Here is a 14,257-nt window from a genome sequence, read left to right as displayed (position 1 = left end):
CGGGGGCTGTGGGGCGGCTGCTGACTGCCCGTGTATTTGTTTTGTTACATCAGCAAGAGTGGACTGCCATGCTCTCTGACTTTCCGCGGGCTGGTTTTTCGCTGTGCCTTCAATCCTCTCCCTCCTCCTCCCCCAGCTCCGTGCTCTCCGCCCGCAGAGCGCCCCTCCTCCCGGGCTGCGTCCCCTCCCTCTCCCCTCCTCTCGCACAGTCAGAGGCTTGAAAACTTGTTAAAAGCTCTCCCAGTGTTCCAAGTTAGAAAAAACTTTTACGAGGGATCAGCACTTTTCTTTCATTAGTGGGGAAGGAAGGATGAAAAACACAAAACAGCAGTAGACTTTTAAAGTTTAAATAGACAGGTCTGAGTGCCTGAACGTGCTCTTCCATTTTAGTTTAACCCTCCAAAGAAGTGCTCTGATCCATTTTCACTGCTGATCAGCAAGGGTAAGTTGAAAGTTTTCATTTTTCAACATTTTGTGTATCCTTTTTTTTTTTTTCCTCAAAAGCTTCTTTTCTTTTTTTTTTTTTTTTTTTCTTTCCCACCCTAAGAATTCTGTGTTACTGCGTTGAGAGTTGAACTTGTTTAAAAACACACATCTCTAAACAGAGTAGATTCTCTTAAAGTGCTAAGTTCCAGCTTGGAGGAATTCTTTGCTTTCTTTTGTCACACATTTCTATACGTTTTTTAGAAGTGCTACACTTTTACAACTTGTAACCTTGTTCAACCCAAAGAGGAACTGCGGCGAAGTTGTGAGTGCCGGGCTGAGCAGATTTGTTGCTGCCACAAGCGATCTCTCCCCTCCACCGCTCTCGGGCTATCTCAGCTCCATTAAAGAAAAAGCCGAGGTGCGCTTCACTCTCCTCTGCTGTACCAAAATTGCATCAGAAGTTAGTAACAGGGAGACCTTGCCTTGGATGCGTCCCATTCCTTCCCCACAGGTTTTGCTTTCATATGGAAATCCTGATTGATGCCTGATAGTTTGAGCAGAGCAAGCTTCTTAATTAGATGCCTTGTTAAATGCTGCAGCTACTGAAGTGGTGACTTTCACGTGGTCTTCCTGATAAGTTTTTTTCCCGTTTTCTTTTAAAATAGATGTGATAAAATCCAGACACGGGATATGGATTTTTAACCTGGTTTGTATATAGTTACTCTGTTTTAGCAACCTCAGTGAGGGATTTTAGAGAAGGAATGTGGGATATCATGATATGCCTTACCACGTTGGCAATGTCTGTGAAAGTCTTGGGTAGATATAAATGAAAGTTGTCTAGGAAGGACTGTACATAATCCGCATATGACACATTCCCTGTATAATACCTCACAGACTTAATTGTCAAAATGCAGAGGAAAAAATACTTGAGCAGCATCTCTTGGAGAACTAAAAACATTTTCACATTGTGAGACTTGGAGTGATTCCTCATAGCAGTTGTTGTCTGCTGCTCGCCAGTAGTTACAAAGCAGCACGAGGAAGGAGAAAAGAGAGCCTTCAGCTGAAAGACAGACAAAGCAGAGAGTCTATCTTATCAAGTAACACATGAACAAGGATATTGTGTGCTTATATGTGTCCTCATATTTTGCCTTGAGATAACCAGCAAGAATCATGGAGCAGCGTATTTCCTCTGAGGATTTCATTTTTGTACATGATACTTATGACGAAAACCCTGGTAATGAGCACAAAAATGGGATATGGACACCTTTTGCTTGACGTCCGTCCCTGTGTGTGTGCGCATAGGGAGCAAGTTCGAGGACTTGCGTGAAGCTTTCATCCTGCCATTTTTAACATCTGGACAGCACACTACGCGGCAGAATTTAAGCCTCTAGTCTTTGGGATGTTTACTGAAGTGTTTCCTTCAGAAACTTCAAAGCCAAACACTGGCGCTGACCCACGATACCTAATAAGCACCCGAATGGCAGAAAGGCAAGGGGCAGGCTGGGATCAGGAGAGGGAAGAGAGGGATGGACACAAGGGATTTGATTTGCAACATAAAGCTGAATGCTAATACGCACAGGAGTGCAGACAGATTCAACACTTTAAAGTTATTTCAGCTCTCTTATTATGCAAGCCCAAGAGATTAATTTTATTTGTCTCTGCAATGAACCAGGGCCAAGGATTCCTGTGGGTATGGGGAAGGATTGAAGACATTGAGCAATGCATCTCTTTCATCAGATACATTGCTCTCTTTCCCCCAATCTCTGGTATATCCTTCCCATGTAGCTCACTGAATTTGTCTGGTATTGAGGCACCTGGGCTGTTGTTTGTGCCATTTATGTATTTAGATATCCAGATTTCAAGATCCTCAAGCAGGAGCATCTGAGGGCCTGAGGCTCCCTCAGGGAATTCAGCGTGCCTTCCCTTAATTCCAAAATGAGTCAGGAGAGGGATGAATCTGAGCATTAATATAGAGGATAGACCTGACTTGTACAACTAGGGAACATCTAAGAAAGTGCTTACAGTTGCCTTTGCAAATATGCTTTAAAATTAAATTAGGTGTGGAGGGTACAAGATGGGAAAGGCAGAGGCTAAGAGGTAGATCTGGTAGTGACTGACCACTAGCAGTACTGGCAGACAAAGCAAAAACCACAATTGTGATGTTACTGCAACCATTTTGTGTGTAACCTTTGTCCGATGGATGAAATGAACTGAAGCTCATCTGCAGACCTATATATGAACTACACCTTCCCAAGGGAATGTCTGCAAGGCATTTACTTATTTTTATAAGATTTTGGAAAGCTAGCCTTCCTTATTCCAACAGGTCCAAACTCAATGAGTTGTACATCTCAGCTTCTTTCTCTGCGATGCATGTTATTTTTGGGAAATGCTCAAGCTGATTTGTGTTCAGGGTCCAGAGCCTTCTCTTTTGTTGTCTAGGTGTGTGTGAGCACAAATAAAAAGAAAAGTTTGGAAAACCAAAGCTTTGGCCTGTTTCCCAATTACTTCAGCTGCACAATCCCACTTTAGAACTCACTCTAACCCTTGCTGCTCTTCCATCCACTGGCACGTGACCTTCTATCACTGTAGTCAGACCTAGGACATTACCACAGCACTGAGTTTGCATTATTCTTCTTGGAAAATATGAACCAGATGACATGAAGAATGCCGTCCATAAAAAATAGTTCTAGAATTTCTTAATTGTGGATTACAAATCAAATGTCTTATATATGTGGTCATCCTAAACCCATGCAGACGAATGTTGTCAGATCTCCTGCTGCTCTATGGATTTTTTTCCCTGCCTTTACCCACACACAGTAGGACCTGGAAGAAATCCATCATTTAAAGACTGCTGGATTTTAATGCTGCTAGGCCAGCATTAGTCTGCCTCAGAGAAGGTTATGATCCTATAAAGTATTAATCATTAGGAACTCATGAAATGCACGTACTCATCATCAGCCATATCCTTAAACTCCTGAAGTACTGAATTTGTATGAATTGAATAGGCCAGCCTGTGTCATTCAGTGGACTCCTTTAAGGTATTTGGAAGTGTTAAAACAAGCTAAAGTCCAGAAAGCTAAAGAGCTATTTTTAAAGGTTGTCTGCCAACCATTTCAAACTAATTACAAAGCTAGAATACTTAAGTACCTGTTTGATACAAAACCTCTTTTTATACCTGGTAAACAGATTTGTAATCGCTTAATAAAACTGGTCTTTCAGTGACCTGAAAGTAAACAAGTTAGATCCGATGAATGAATTTTCTCTACAACAAAGCAAAGTACTGTGTTTCATAAAGCAATGGAATCCACTTAAGAAAAGGAATAATATATTTGTGCCACCAAAAGGTTATCTGATTAACAGTACAATGTTTTGAATTGATGTGGGTTTTTTTATCACTGGCAAAGGCTAGCATGTAACTGATCTCTTTTTTAAAAAGTTGCTTTTCAGAACTATGTATGAGTAATTCAAGCATGGAATGTTTCCTCCTGGAGTTTATATTGCCAGCGGACACAAATGAAACTTAGCAATTTTGCATGCTGAAGCAAATTAAAAAAATAGGGAGTAAATTCTCCAAATATTGCAGGTGTGGGATTAAGTAGGTCAAAACTGAAGTAAATCATATTGCATTAATGAACCAGAGAGGAGTGTAATTAGAAAACAAACAACACATAACTGCCTAGAAATAACATAACCTCTGTTTTCTTAATCAGGCTTTCAATCTGAAATAACATTTAGACAGTAAAAAAAAGTACGTTGAGTCTGAGGAAAGTCTGTTAACCCAATAGTTTCTAGTCACTGGAAAGCTGACTAATTAAATCAATAAGCTGTTACTTGAAAAAGGCTCCTTCTGTCCCCTTGCACTAGGACATGGAGCAAATAGCTTGCCTTTGAAACAAACTTCACGTGTTGTATAGTTACAGGCTGTTCTCTGTTTTAACAATCCCTGCCTGAGGAGGAACGTGGCCACATTTCATTCCAGCCTTTCCAAGGACCTCCGCACTTCTCTGCCTGACTCCTTCTCTGCCGCTCCAGCCAAAAAGACAAACTCACTTTTTCTGGGAAGGATGAAAGCTGAGGATGGCTGAGGGGATGTGTCAGAGACAAACATACTCTGTTTGCTCCTCCCGGCAGAGGCTTCCAGTTTTAAAAGTTTGAAGCAGACCCCATCCTTTGATGGGGCTTCATTCATGAGAAGAGCTAATTACATGAGGAAGGGTCAACAGGCTGCAGTGGCTGAACTTAAGAGCCAGCTGTTAAGGCAGAGGAGGAAATGGCCCTGGGGTATTTTTCAGGGGTTCAAAGATAATTGGCATCTCAGAGCTATCAGAGCGAGTACTTTAAACACTTGTCTCCCATTACTCTCTCAGGGTCGGTGGCAGGAATGGTGTGTTTTTATTTGGCATCTATTGTTATGTTTGAGTTTGCCAGGTTTATAATCTTGTGTTCCCAGTGACTCACCGCTTCTTGAAAGCAAGTCTCCTTGGTGCTAAAATTTCCCATTTTATGAATTCTCCAAAAAGAGCATATTCTATAAATGACCTTCACTAGGGAATATATCCATGATGCAGTGGGGACATTATCAAAACTGTTAATACCAGGAAGGGATTACTCAGCATCCATGGAACAAATATCTGTGCCCAGCAGCTTTCACATGAAAAGGGAAACTTCATGATTATTTTTCCTCTTAGGATCCTGATTTCATGTGATTTCATGCTTTTTCATATCAGGCAAGTTAAAATATAAGTTTTAATAAGATTGCCATTCTCCATTTGATAAAAATCTATAGTGAAATTTGTTCTTCCTAGGAATCTAGAATATCAAGCAAATGATTTCATTTATTTTATGTCATCCTGTGTATTTCCAGATGTCCTGAGAAGCTGTCTGTGTCCCAGAAACCACACTTTTAAACTCAAGTCAGGAAAGACACTTTAAACTTGCAGTGTTCAACACTTGGAATGCAAATTGCAAGCCAGGAGTTGCCTTACAAACAGAGCATATTTACCTTCTTTTTCCTGCTAAATCTTTTCTTTTCTAAACAAAGAAGGAATTTAAATACAAAAAGATGCAAATACAAACCTGAAACTCCAATGAACTAAGCAAATCACAGATAAACAGGAAACCAGTTCCTCCAATATGGTAACACGATCTTAGTTGTGTTTCATGTATTTGCAATTGTTTGTTCCTTCATAAAACTATAGGTAAAGAATGATTTCTTTGATCTTCTTGATGCATATACTAATGTACAAGCTTAATTTAGACAACAAACACTTTTTCTGAAGTTTAGTAGAGTATAAACTTGGCATCATTAGGAGCTATACCCTTAAATGTATTACATGCGATGAAGTTACAGGCAGAAGCTCAGTTTAATATTGCTGTGTAGGAAAAACTGCATGTAATTTGCAAAGGTAGATCTTTGGGTATGCGACCCTAATATTAACTTAAGGTAACCTATTGTATTTAGGTTATACTGTGGTTTGCTTTTTTAGTATCTGAAAGAGTGAACATAAAAATTGCATTGAATGATCAATCCTCACTGAAACTGAGAAATCTTTCATATATTCCTAGCATATTTAGGCAGTGCTACTACTTATTCAACACCCTGCTTCAGCTGTGTGTCACAGCTCTTTTTCACCTGAGGCAGGTGTAGGTCATTGAACTGTGGCTGCCATCAAGGAAGCTGAGTCAACTGCAGTGGTCACTGAGGGTTATCATGGGCTTCCTGAAAACTGGAGTGAAATTAGGAACTTTTTCGATTGTGCTCTGAGACATAATATGTTACTTTCTCTTTTCAGTTTCCCTGAGTTCCCTCTTCACCTGCAGACTTACTAAAACTCCAGTTTCTCTTCAGATTGTGTAAAATACATTAATTACAACAAAGCTGACACCACTGCTCTATTAGCATTGATCAGTGACTTAGTGTGTCAAAGGTATTAAAGCTCTGACTTAACCCTTGGTATTTTTTTCCTTTGTGTCCTTGTTTAGCCAGCATCCTGTGAAGATGGGTGATTGGAGTGCCTTAGGAAAACTTCTTGATAAAGTTCAAGCCTATTCTACTGCAGGAGGGAAAGTGTGGCTGTCTGTCCTCTTCATTTTCCGAATCTTGCTGTTGGGAACAGCAGTTGAATCTGCTTGGGGAGATGAACAGTCTGCATTCCGGTGTAACACTCAACAGCCTGGTTGTGAGAACGTCTGCTATGACAAGTCCTTTCCCATCTCCCATGTACGCTTTTGGGTTCTGCAGATCATATTTGTGTCTGTACCTACCCTTTTGTACCTGGCACATGTGTTCTACGTAATGAGGAAAGAAGAGAAGCTGAACAAAAGAGAAGAAGAGCTTAAAGTAGTGGCAAATGATGGTGTGAATGTGGATATGCATCTCAAGCAAATAGAAATTAAGAAATTCAAGTATGGGATCGAAGAGCATGGCAAAGTGAAGATGCGTGGGGGACTGCTCCGTACTTATATCATCAGCATCCTGTTTAAATCTGTCTTCGAGGTGGCTTTCTTGCTGATACAGTGGTACATTTACGGGTTTAGCCTGAATGCCATCTACACCTGTGAGCGAGACCCATGCCCACATAGAGTGGACTGTTTCCTCTCCCGTCCAACTGAGAAAACCATCTTCATCCTCTTCATGCTGGTGGTGTCCTTGGTGTCTCTTGCCTTGAACATCATTGAGCTTTTTTACGTGTTCTTCAAGGGTGTCAAGGATCGTGTGAAAGGGAAAACCGACCCCTACTCCCACAGCGGTGCCATGAGCCCTTCCAAGGACTGTGGCTCCCCCAAATACGCTTATTACAATGGCTGCTCGTCACCGACCGCCCCCTTGTCTCCCATGTCTCCCCCAGGGTACAAGCTTGTCACTGGAGACAGGAACAACTCCTCCTGTCGTAACTACAATAAGCAAGCTAGCGAGCAAAACTGGGCCAACTACAGCGCGGAGCAGAACAGAATGGGGCAGGCTGGCAGCACCATCTCCAACTCGCACGCCCAGCCCTTCGACTTCTCCGATGAGCACCAGAACACGAAAAAACTGGCGTCAGGACATGAGCTGCAGCCCCTCACCATTGTGGACCAGAGGCCTCCCAGCAGAGCCAGCAGCCGAGCCAGCAGCAGGCCTCGACCTGACGACCTGGAGATCTAAGCTTCTTGATGCAGTACTTGCTCAACTACGAAACGACGTGCATTGGAAGATGCCGTCAGTGCTGATCTTTTTCCAGTGGAGGTGGTACTTAACAGTCTCAAGCAGGAGATTTTAACAATCATAAAAGAAAAAAAGGCAAAACAAACAAGCAAACAAACTTTTAAAATACTTGCTGGTTCTTTGGGGGGTGTGGGGTTGGTGTGGGGTGGTACAGTACACATTGATATTTAATGTAGCTGGTTTAAAGAATTTAAATACTAAAAAAAAGAGGAAAAAAGGTAGTACTAAGGTAAAGGGCTGTTTTTCTAGAAAGGCTGTAAATATCTGAGTGTATGTGTATGTGTGTACTATCATGTTTGTTTCTAAAGATTCTTCTGTAATACTAAAACCCAATAATAACGGAACTCACATTTGTCAGGGTGAAGTGCTACCTGAAGATGAAAACATTTTTCCTATTCAACATGCAAAAAAGTCCAGGATTGCCTCTGATCATTTCCCTGTCAAGAACATTCCATTCTTAGAAAGTGCACTTTGAAGGTAAACTTTCCTACATGGTCCTCTGGGTTGTTGGAAGGCTCCTGTGAGGACAATTTACAGTCTTTGAGTCGTTCAATTCAAATTTCAGGCATGGCCCACCAAGAAATACCTTGGTCACCTGCTCTTCCAGCCCTTCATGCAGGTGTATTTTGTGATGTGCGTAAATGGGATGGCTCCACACATGTGGAACCAGCGACGACACAGTCTTGCCCACAGCGATACTTGTGTCCTGCTACTTACGTAGAGTCTCTTTAGTATTATATGAAACACAGTTTGCTGGCACTTTCAGATTTACGCATCAAGACAAGCAAGCAACTGCCTTTAGTGAATTTTATCACACCTTTATGTGTACTAAGGGTGTAAGTATGTGTGTGGATGTGGAGGTAAAGGTATACACAAAACACCCTCAGAAGCATAGGCTGAGAAATAAACGCACACAGGTTACTTGCAGTTGACACTTTCTCATGGATGTTGTGAAGATCTGGGCCACTATGGTGTTTACATTCTCTGGTTCCTTCAGTGTAAGTGAAGCACACATTGTTATATTTTTTTAATTCTATAAAATATTTTCCATGTATCCTAAATGGATGCTCTTTTAAAAATAAAATTAAAAAAAAATCTAAAGGGCGTAATCCTGGATGTCTTGCTCTGGAAAATCTCTCTTTCAAGTTGTTGGGAGTTTTGCCTCAACAAATCTGCAGGATCAAGCCCAAGATGTAGCGAAACATGTTCTTGCTGGCATGAATGATTCTCTTTTGTAGAAGTTAGGGGTGGAAAAGACCCATTAGGTCATCTAGCCAATCTCCCTGATAGGTAATAATGATGCTTGAATGATAGAAGATGTAGTACTGTAAGCAAGCTTTAGTCTTTTATGTGAGAAACTTAGAAGAAGTGCTTTGTGCTGGATTAATAATAAAATATGCCTAAATGGCTTTTGCAGTAACTGGTATTTTTCTTGTTCTAAATATTCACATTTACTGAACTGCAGTGTTCACTGAGTTTCACAGTTAGGTCTTTCTAGATGGCTCTAGCAACTTTAGTGTTTACAGTTAGATTATGTTTGAAATGCAAGTGAAGTTGAAAGGACTTTTAAAGAGTACAGTTCTAGCTAATTTATTTGAAATATATGCTAAAGAAATCTACCAGTTTCTTCAAATGCATAACCTCTTAGCTGAACACAGATTGACTGAGGAAATACATAGCTTGGTTTCATTTTGCAGCAACACAGATAAATTGTTTCATTTAATACATTATATTAATTTGTTTGACATTCCATGTTAAACTACTGTTGTCTTCAACTTCATTGCATGTATGCAACCATAGTTTGTCAGATCATGTTGTCTGGAGAGCATTAGTCAATAAAGTTTTAATTTAGTATAAATACATTTTCTAATTGTCTTTTACTGTTTCATATGTCCATAGATATCTTTAGTTTCAGTCTGATAATCCAAACTCATTCTTCCCTTGTTCATTTTTCCCCAGTCACTCTGCATTTCAGAAGCGTCCTTTATTTAATGCATCTGGATTTGCTTTGAACTGAAATTCCACAGGGCCATGTTCAGACACCCTCACAACAACTGGAAAAACAAGCATTGTCTCTGCCACTCCTGAAACAAAGTAATGTTCAGCATGAACAAATCTTGCTAGAAGTCTCAGAAAATGCATATTTATTTGCAAACTATTATAAAAATTACAGTCCTAAAAGATTGTCACATAATTTCTCAAGCAATTTTTATATATGCCTTAGATTTAACATTATGAAATCATTGCATCTAGTTTACATTTCCCTATGCCATCAGATTGCTCAAGTGACAGTTTCAGTTTGTGAAATGAAAACCTCATTTCTTCAAACTCAATAAGAGAAAGGTACTAATTTTGATAAGGCTGGGATTTTGCATATTGCCTCTCCTGCTTCAACCTTTATGTCCCCATCACTAATAAAATCATACAGTGCTTGGCTTTTCAGGATTGTACTCTAGATGTAAGGTAGTTGAACTCTTTCTTTTATTTGAAAAATCAAAATATTGTGGTCATGTGATTATCATAAAAGGTTTTACTTTCAAATTTGCTTGTTATTTTAAGTCCAAATTCTTCCCCTTCTTATTAGTAAAGATGGGAGAAAAGCAGGGCAGTGGTAGTGGATTTATAGCTCTGAGAGATACTACAAAAGTACCAGCACAAGGAATGACTTCTTGAAGTTTTCCTTAAATAATAACAATGAGTCATATTTAAGCTGGCTTGTCCTAGTTTGTCTGTACAAATGGAAGGACATTCCAAGCATTTTGTAAGGATCATGCCCTTGGAAAGGTGGACACTGAAGTGTTCAGAGAAGGGCTCACCCTGAGATAAAATGTAGTGTCTCCTAGACAGGCTGAATGTCAGGTATGTCCCATGGGGCATCTTGGACAACTGAAATAATTTAGTGCTTCAATGCCAAAGCTCTCTGAGTGATTTTTTTTTTTTTTTTTTTGGTGGTAATGCATGTGTGTACATGTGTAGGTAAAGACATCCCAGAGGCTATTTTTCCCACCTAGATTTATTTTTGTGGATGGCATTTATTATATACTTCAAAGTCATTGCAATTTTGTATGCCATTCATCTAGTTCTTTAAGCTCTTTCTCCCAGTGCATCCCTGCAGCAGCATTTGCTTTGTCTTCAGGTGACACAAAATAAGCTGTGATAAAATGCTAGCACACACTTCTCAGCCTTTGTAGAAGGATATGTTAGATATTGATTTCAAACTGGAAAAGATGCAAAAATACAATCTCTGAAGGTAATTAAAAACATAAACCCTAAATTCACATCCTGTTAATTATTTAAAAATCGTGTTTATGTTTTGTGTAGCAGTATTTTGCAAAAAAGGCAAATCATCTTAAGGCTTCCACCCTGTCCCAGTAATTTGAAATGTTTTTAAAGAGTAAAGTTAGAAGGAACAGTTACAGACAGCCTAAAATCTATATGCATATCATGTAATTTCAAGATGTTCTAAATACTGTGAGCAGACACTGAAGGTTATTTCCTAATTTAGAAATTATATTTCCATATTTAAAGTGGAAACTGCAGTAATAGTTTGAGAACCAGAACAAATTATATGAGTGTACCTTCCTCACCCACTGAAATCCATAATTTTTAAGCAATGCACTTGTGTCACTTGTCCAGAGGCACATCTCCCACATCTGTCTGCAGCACTCCTGTGCTACTCAACAGTAGCACACTGGCTCAGCTGTGCACCACCACCATGCTGCCTTTCCCTCAGAGTTTCTCTACAGCTTGCTATTGATCAAAACAGAGAAAAAAATAGTGATGTAAGGAGTAGAGTTTTTCAAGTGATGTAGGAGTTCTGAAGTGACCTTGACTGGTTAATCCAGAGTTCTGAGTATGTCAGATCAAAACCTCCTCCAGTTTTGGTGGTGTCTGTTTCTATTCTGCTGCAACAGAATACTACTTTTTATCCTTCTTGTAATTCCCCCAGGATTACCACTTCTCCCTTTTCAAGAATTTAAACAAAGTAGGGCAGAAAATAGGATTTATCTTCCTCCTGTAGAATTTTTCCTTTCTATTTACTCCTAATCCAAACTTAGCAGGACTGAATGTTCTACTGAGCTTGACATATATTTTTTTAATGTGCTGTATTATTCAAATAGTCAGATTTACCATAATCTTCTTGAAGATGTCTTGACTTCTCATGCTGCTCATGAGAAGTCATGCTTCTCCAGCCATTCTCCAGCCATTTGCATTAGATCTGCCAAAGAGCTCAGATGACAGAGGTGGAACGGATGGCCCTTAGAGGATTTCTCTGGCAAAAATCCAGTCCTTTGATGATACACAGCTACTCCTTATATTACTTCCATTTCTACTGTTAACATAGACAATGGGGGCAGAAACATAATTCATGTCTGAGAAATCACTACCTAGATGTATTTTCTGCCTCATTGCATGACACTATTTGAGTGTTCTCCATTTTATTTTAACTTATTCTAACATAATTACTCCAGAAATATGGGGCTTCAAAATCAGCTCGGAAAAGATGATGACTGCCTTTCCCTGGCTTAAATCATGTGCTTTTGACTGTGCCCAAGGATATATTCACACCCAGACTCTGCCAATCCTGGAAAAGTGTGTCAGATGTAAATTACATGATGCTAGCACATCACTAGACTGAGACAGGAAGAGCTTATTTGCTCCTGTTCCTATTTAAAAGGTATTTTGATAGACACAAAGAAAAAAAAAAAAAAACAAAAAAAAAAAACAAAAAAAAAAAAACAAAAAAAAAAACCACAATGCTTGTCTTAAATACTTATCTTAAATACTTCCTAACCTGGAGCACTACCAAAGACCCTATGAAGCAATACAGATGATGTGGATGTAAACATGTTGAGTATTATCAATGGATACCATGAATATAAACAGTTTAAATAGATCCAGCTGGTCAGTAATGTGGTAAAACCAGCCTCCTCTAAAATGGCTGCCCTCACTCTTTCTGCCTGGTAGCAAAAATGCTGCATCCAGCTTCCTAGTCTTCTGGCATTCGCATTGCAAAAGCACCTTGGACAAAGGCAGACGTGTTTTTACACTGATGGTTTTGCCTTAACTCCTTGTAAGTGCTGGAGAAGCTGAGTGCTGGAGGCAGAGAATCTGGGACAGCCTATACTGGGTTAGTGATACGCTGTCAGGAGAGTCAGCCAGGGGAGTCACTGGTGAGAAGTAATGGCTTTTTGGGGATTGTGGCCTCTCCCATCACTTAAAAAGGTCTCCGCTGCTGTGTTGAGGAAATTTGCGCAACAAAATGAGACATGTGAGCTTAGACCAGTATAAAAGGGAAAATGTTCAGACATTTAAATTGCTCCTTGAAACAAGCCTAGACCACAGTGACATGCTTCCCATTAAAACTGACAGAAAATGCTCACATGAGTTCCAGGATTTTGGTCATTTAAATCAATGCTAAAATTATTTTCAACATCAAACATAAACAGATTAGACCAAGAAAGATATATAATGACATTTAATTTTCATTTATATAACTGCAGGGGGAAAGCTGATGAGTATAAGCTATGAAATTTTGAATGTGACTATTTAAATATGTGTAGTCATACTATTTCCTCACACTGTCTTTTTACTGTAACTTGGTCTAGAGGCAAATTTATGAAAAGTAGTCTAAAGGTTTGTATTTTTTACAAAGACATGAATTCAGTTAATGTAATGAAATACATTTACATGATGTCCATGTCAAATTTTTGCAGGATTATATAAGGGAGTGTGGGGTAATACATAACATGCACCTAACTCTTCTAGGCTAGGCAGCTGAGGAGTGAAAACTTTGTCTCTCCTCATCCTTGTTAGAGAGTTATTCATATCCCAAACAACTGAGCATTTTCTCTGGGAGGTTAGCTTGGGTAGGGGTCTTTGCATCCTCCTCCCCCTCCTTCTTTTTCCATCTATAGTGTAAGTTCCATACTGGAAAACAGAAGCAGCTCCAAATATAAAAATAAATGCAATCACAGTTGATAACAAAACACTGTAATCAGGGAATAGGTAGTAGCTCTTTTTTGCATGTCTGCAACTAACTCAGTAGGAGAGCAACATGGAAAATAGTTTAAGGCATTAGAAAATCCTCTGCATACTTTAGCATCTGAAAACCACTTGGTCCTTGCTGAAACAGGCCTTTTCAGTTTCAGCTTCTGCTGAGTCACGGAGTTTGTTGCCTTTGAAGGCTGAAGTACCTTCGCTCAAAATTGAAGTTGCTCTGGAGAAATTCAGACCTTCCCTAATGACCATATTTGCATGCTATTCTTGGTAGTATTTACATATAATAGGACACCCTCCGCAGGAAGGCTTCTTCAAAACACAGGCTCTGCTTACACTTTGAATTTCCCTATTCAAAGGGGAATATTCAAAATTATCTATGCATCACTACTTCAAAGTGTTTCACTGGGAGTACTCTGCCATATATTTGGGAGACTCATCATAGTTGTTTCAAAGCTGAATATATAGCCAACTGTAAGATTGCCACCTGGGTTTTGTGTGTGGAGGCAAAGAAGTATTACTCAGGCAAGAATCCTACCTGGCCTGACCTAGCATACTTCTGTTGAGGACAAGGAGTTTCTGTTGAGTGATGTGAGATGAAAACCCTTCTTTGAGCTTTACTTAGTT

At 39.6% G+C, this 14,257-nt stretch overlaps 1 protein-coding gene across 2 annotated transcripts; it reads left to right on the top strand.

Annotated features, from left to right (window-relative positions):
- Nucleotides 1-227: 227 nt before the first annotated feature.
- On the top strand, nt 228-9,492 carry GJA1 (gap junction protein alpha 1). Of its 2 annotated transcripts, none has more exons than XM_053939183.1 (2): nt 228-442; nt 6,413-9,492. In XM_053939183.1, exon 2 carries the CDS (start codon nt 6,425-6,427, stop codon nt 7,568-7,570), a length of 1,146 nt encoding a protein of 381 aa, XP_053795158.1. In that variant the 5' UTR covers nt 228-442; nt 6,413-6,424; the 3' UTR covers nt 7,571-9,492. The 2 variants fall into 2 exon arrangements, with proteins under 2 accessions (XP_053795158.1, XP_053795157.1); XM_053939182.1 differs by having other exon boundaries at nt 6,409-9,492.
- Nucleotides 9,493-14,257: the final 4,765 nt, after the last annotated feature.

The sequence above is a fragment of the Vidua chalybeata genome, chromosome 3 (genome assembly GCF_026979565.1).
Source record: "Vidua chalybeata isolate OUT-0048 chromosome 3, bVidCha1 merged haplotype, whole genome shotgun sequence".
Classification (NCBI taxonomy): Eukaryota; Metazoa; Chordata; class Aves; order Passeriformes; family Viduidae; genus Vidua; species Vidua chalybeata.
Note: the sequence above shows the minus strand (reverse complement) of the source record. Positions and strands in the feature narration are given on the sequence as shown.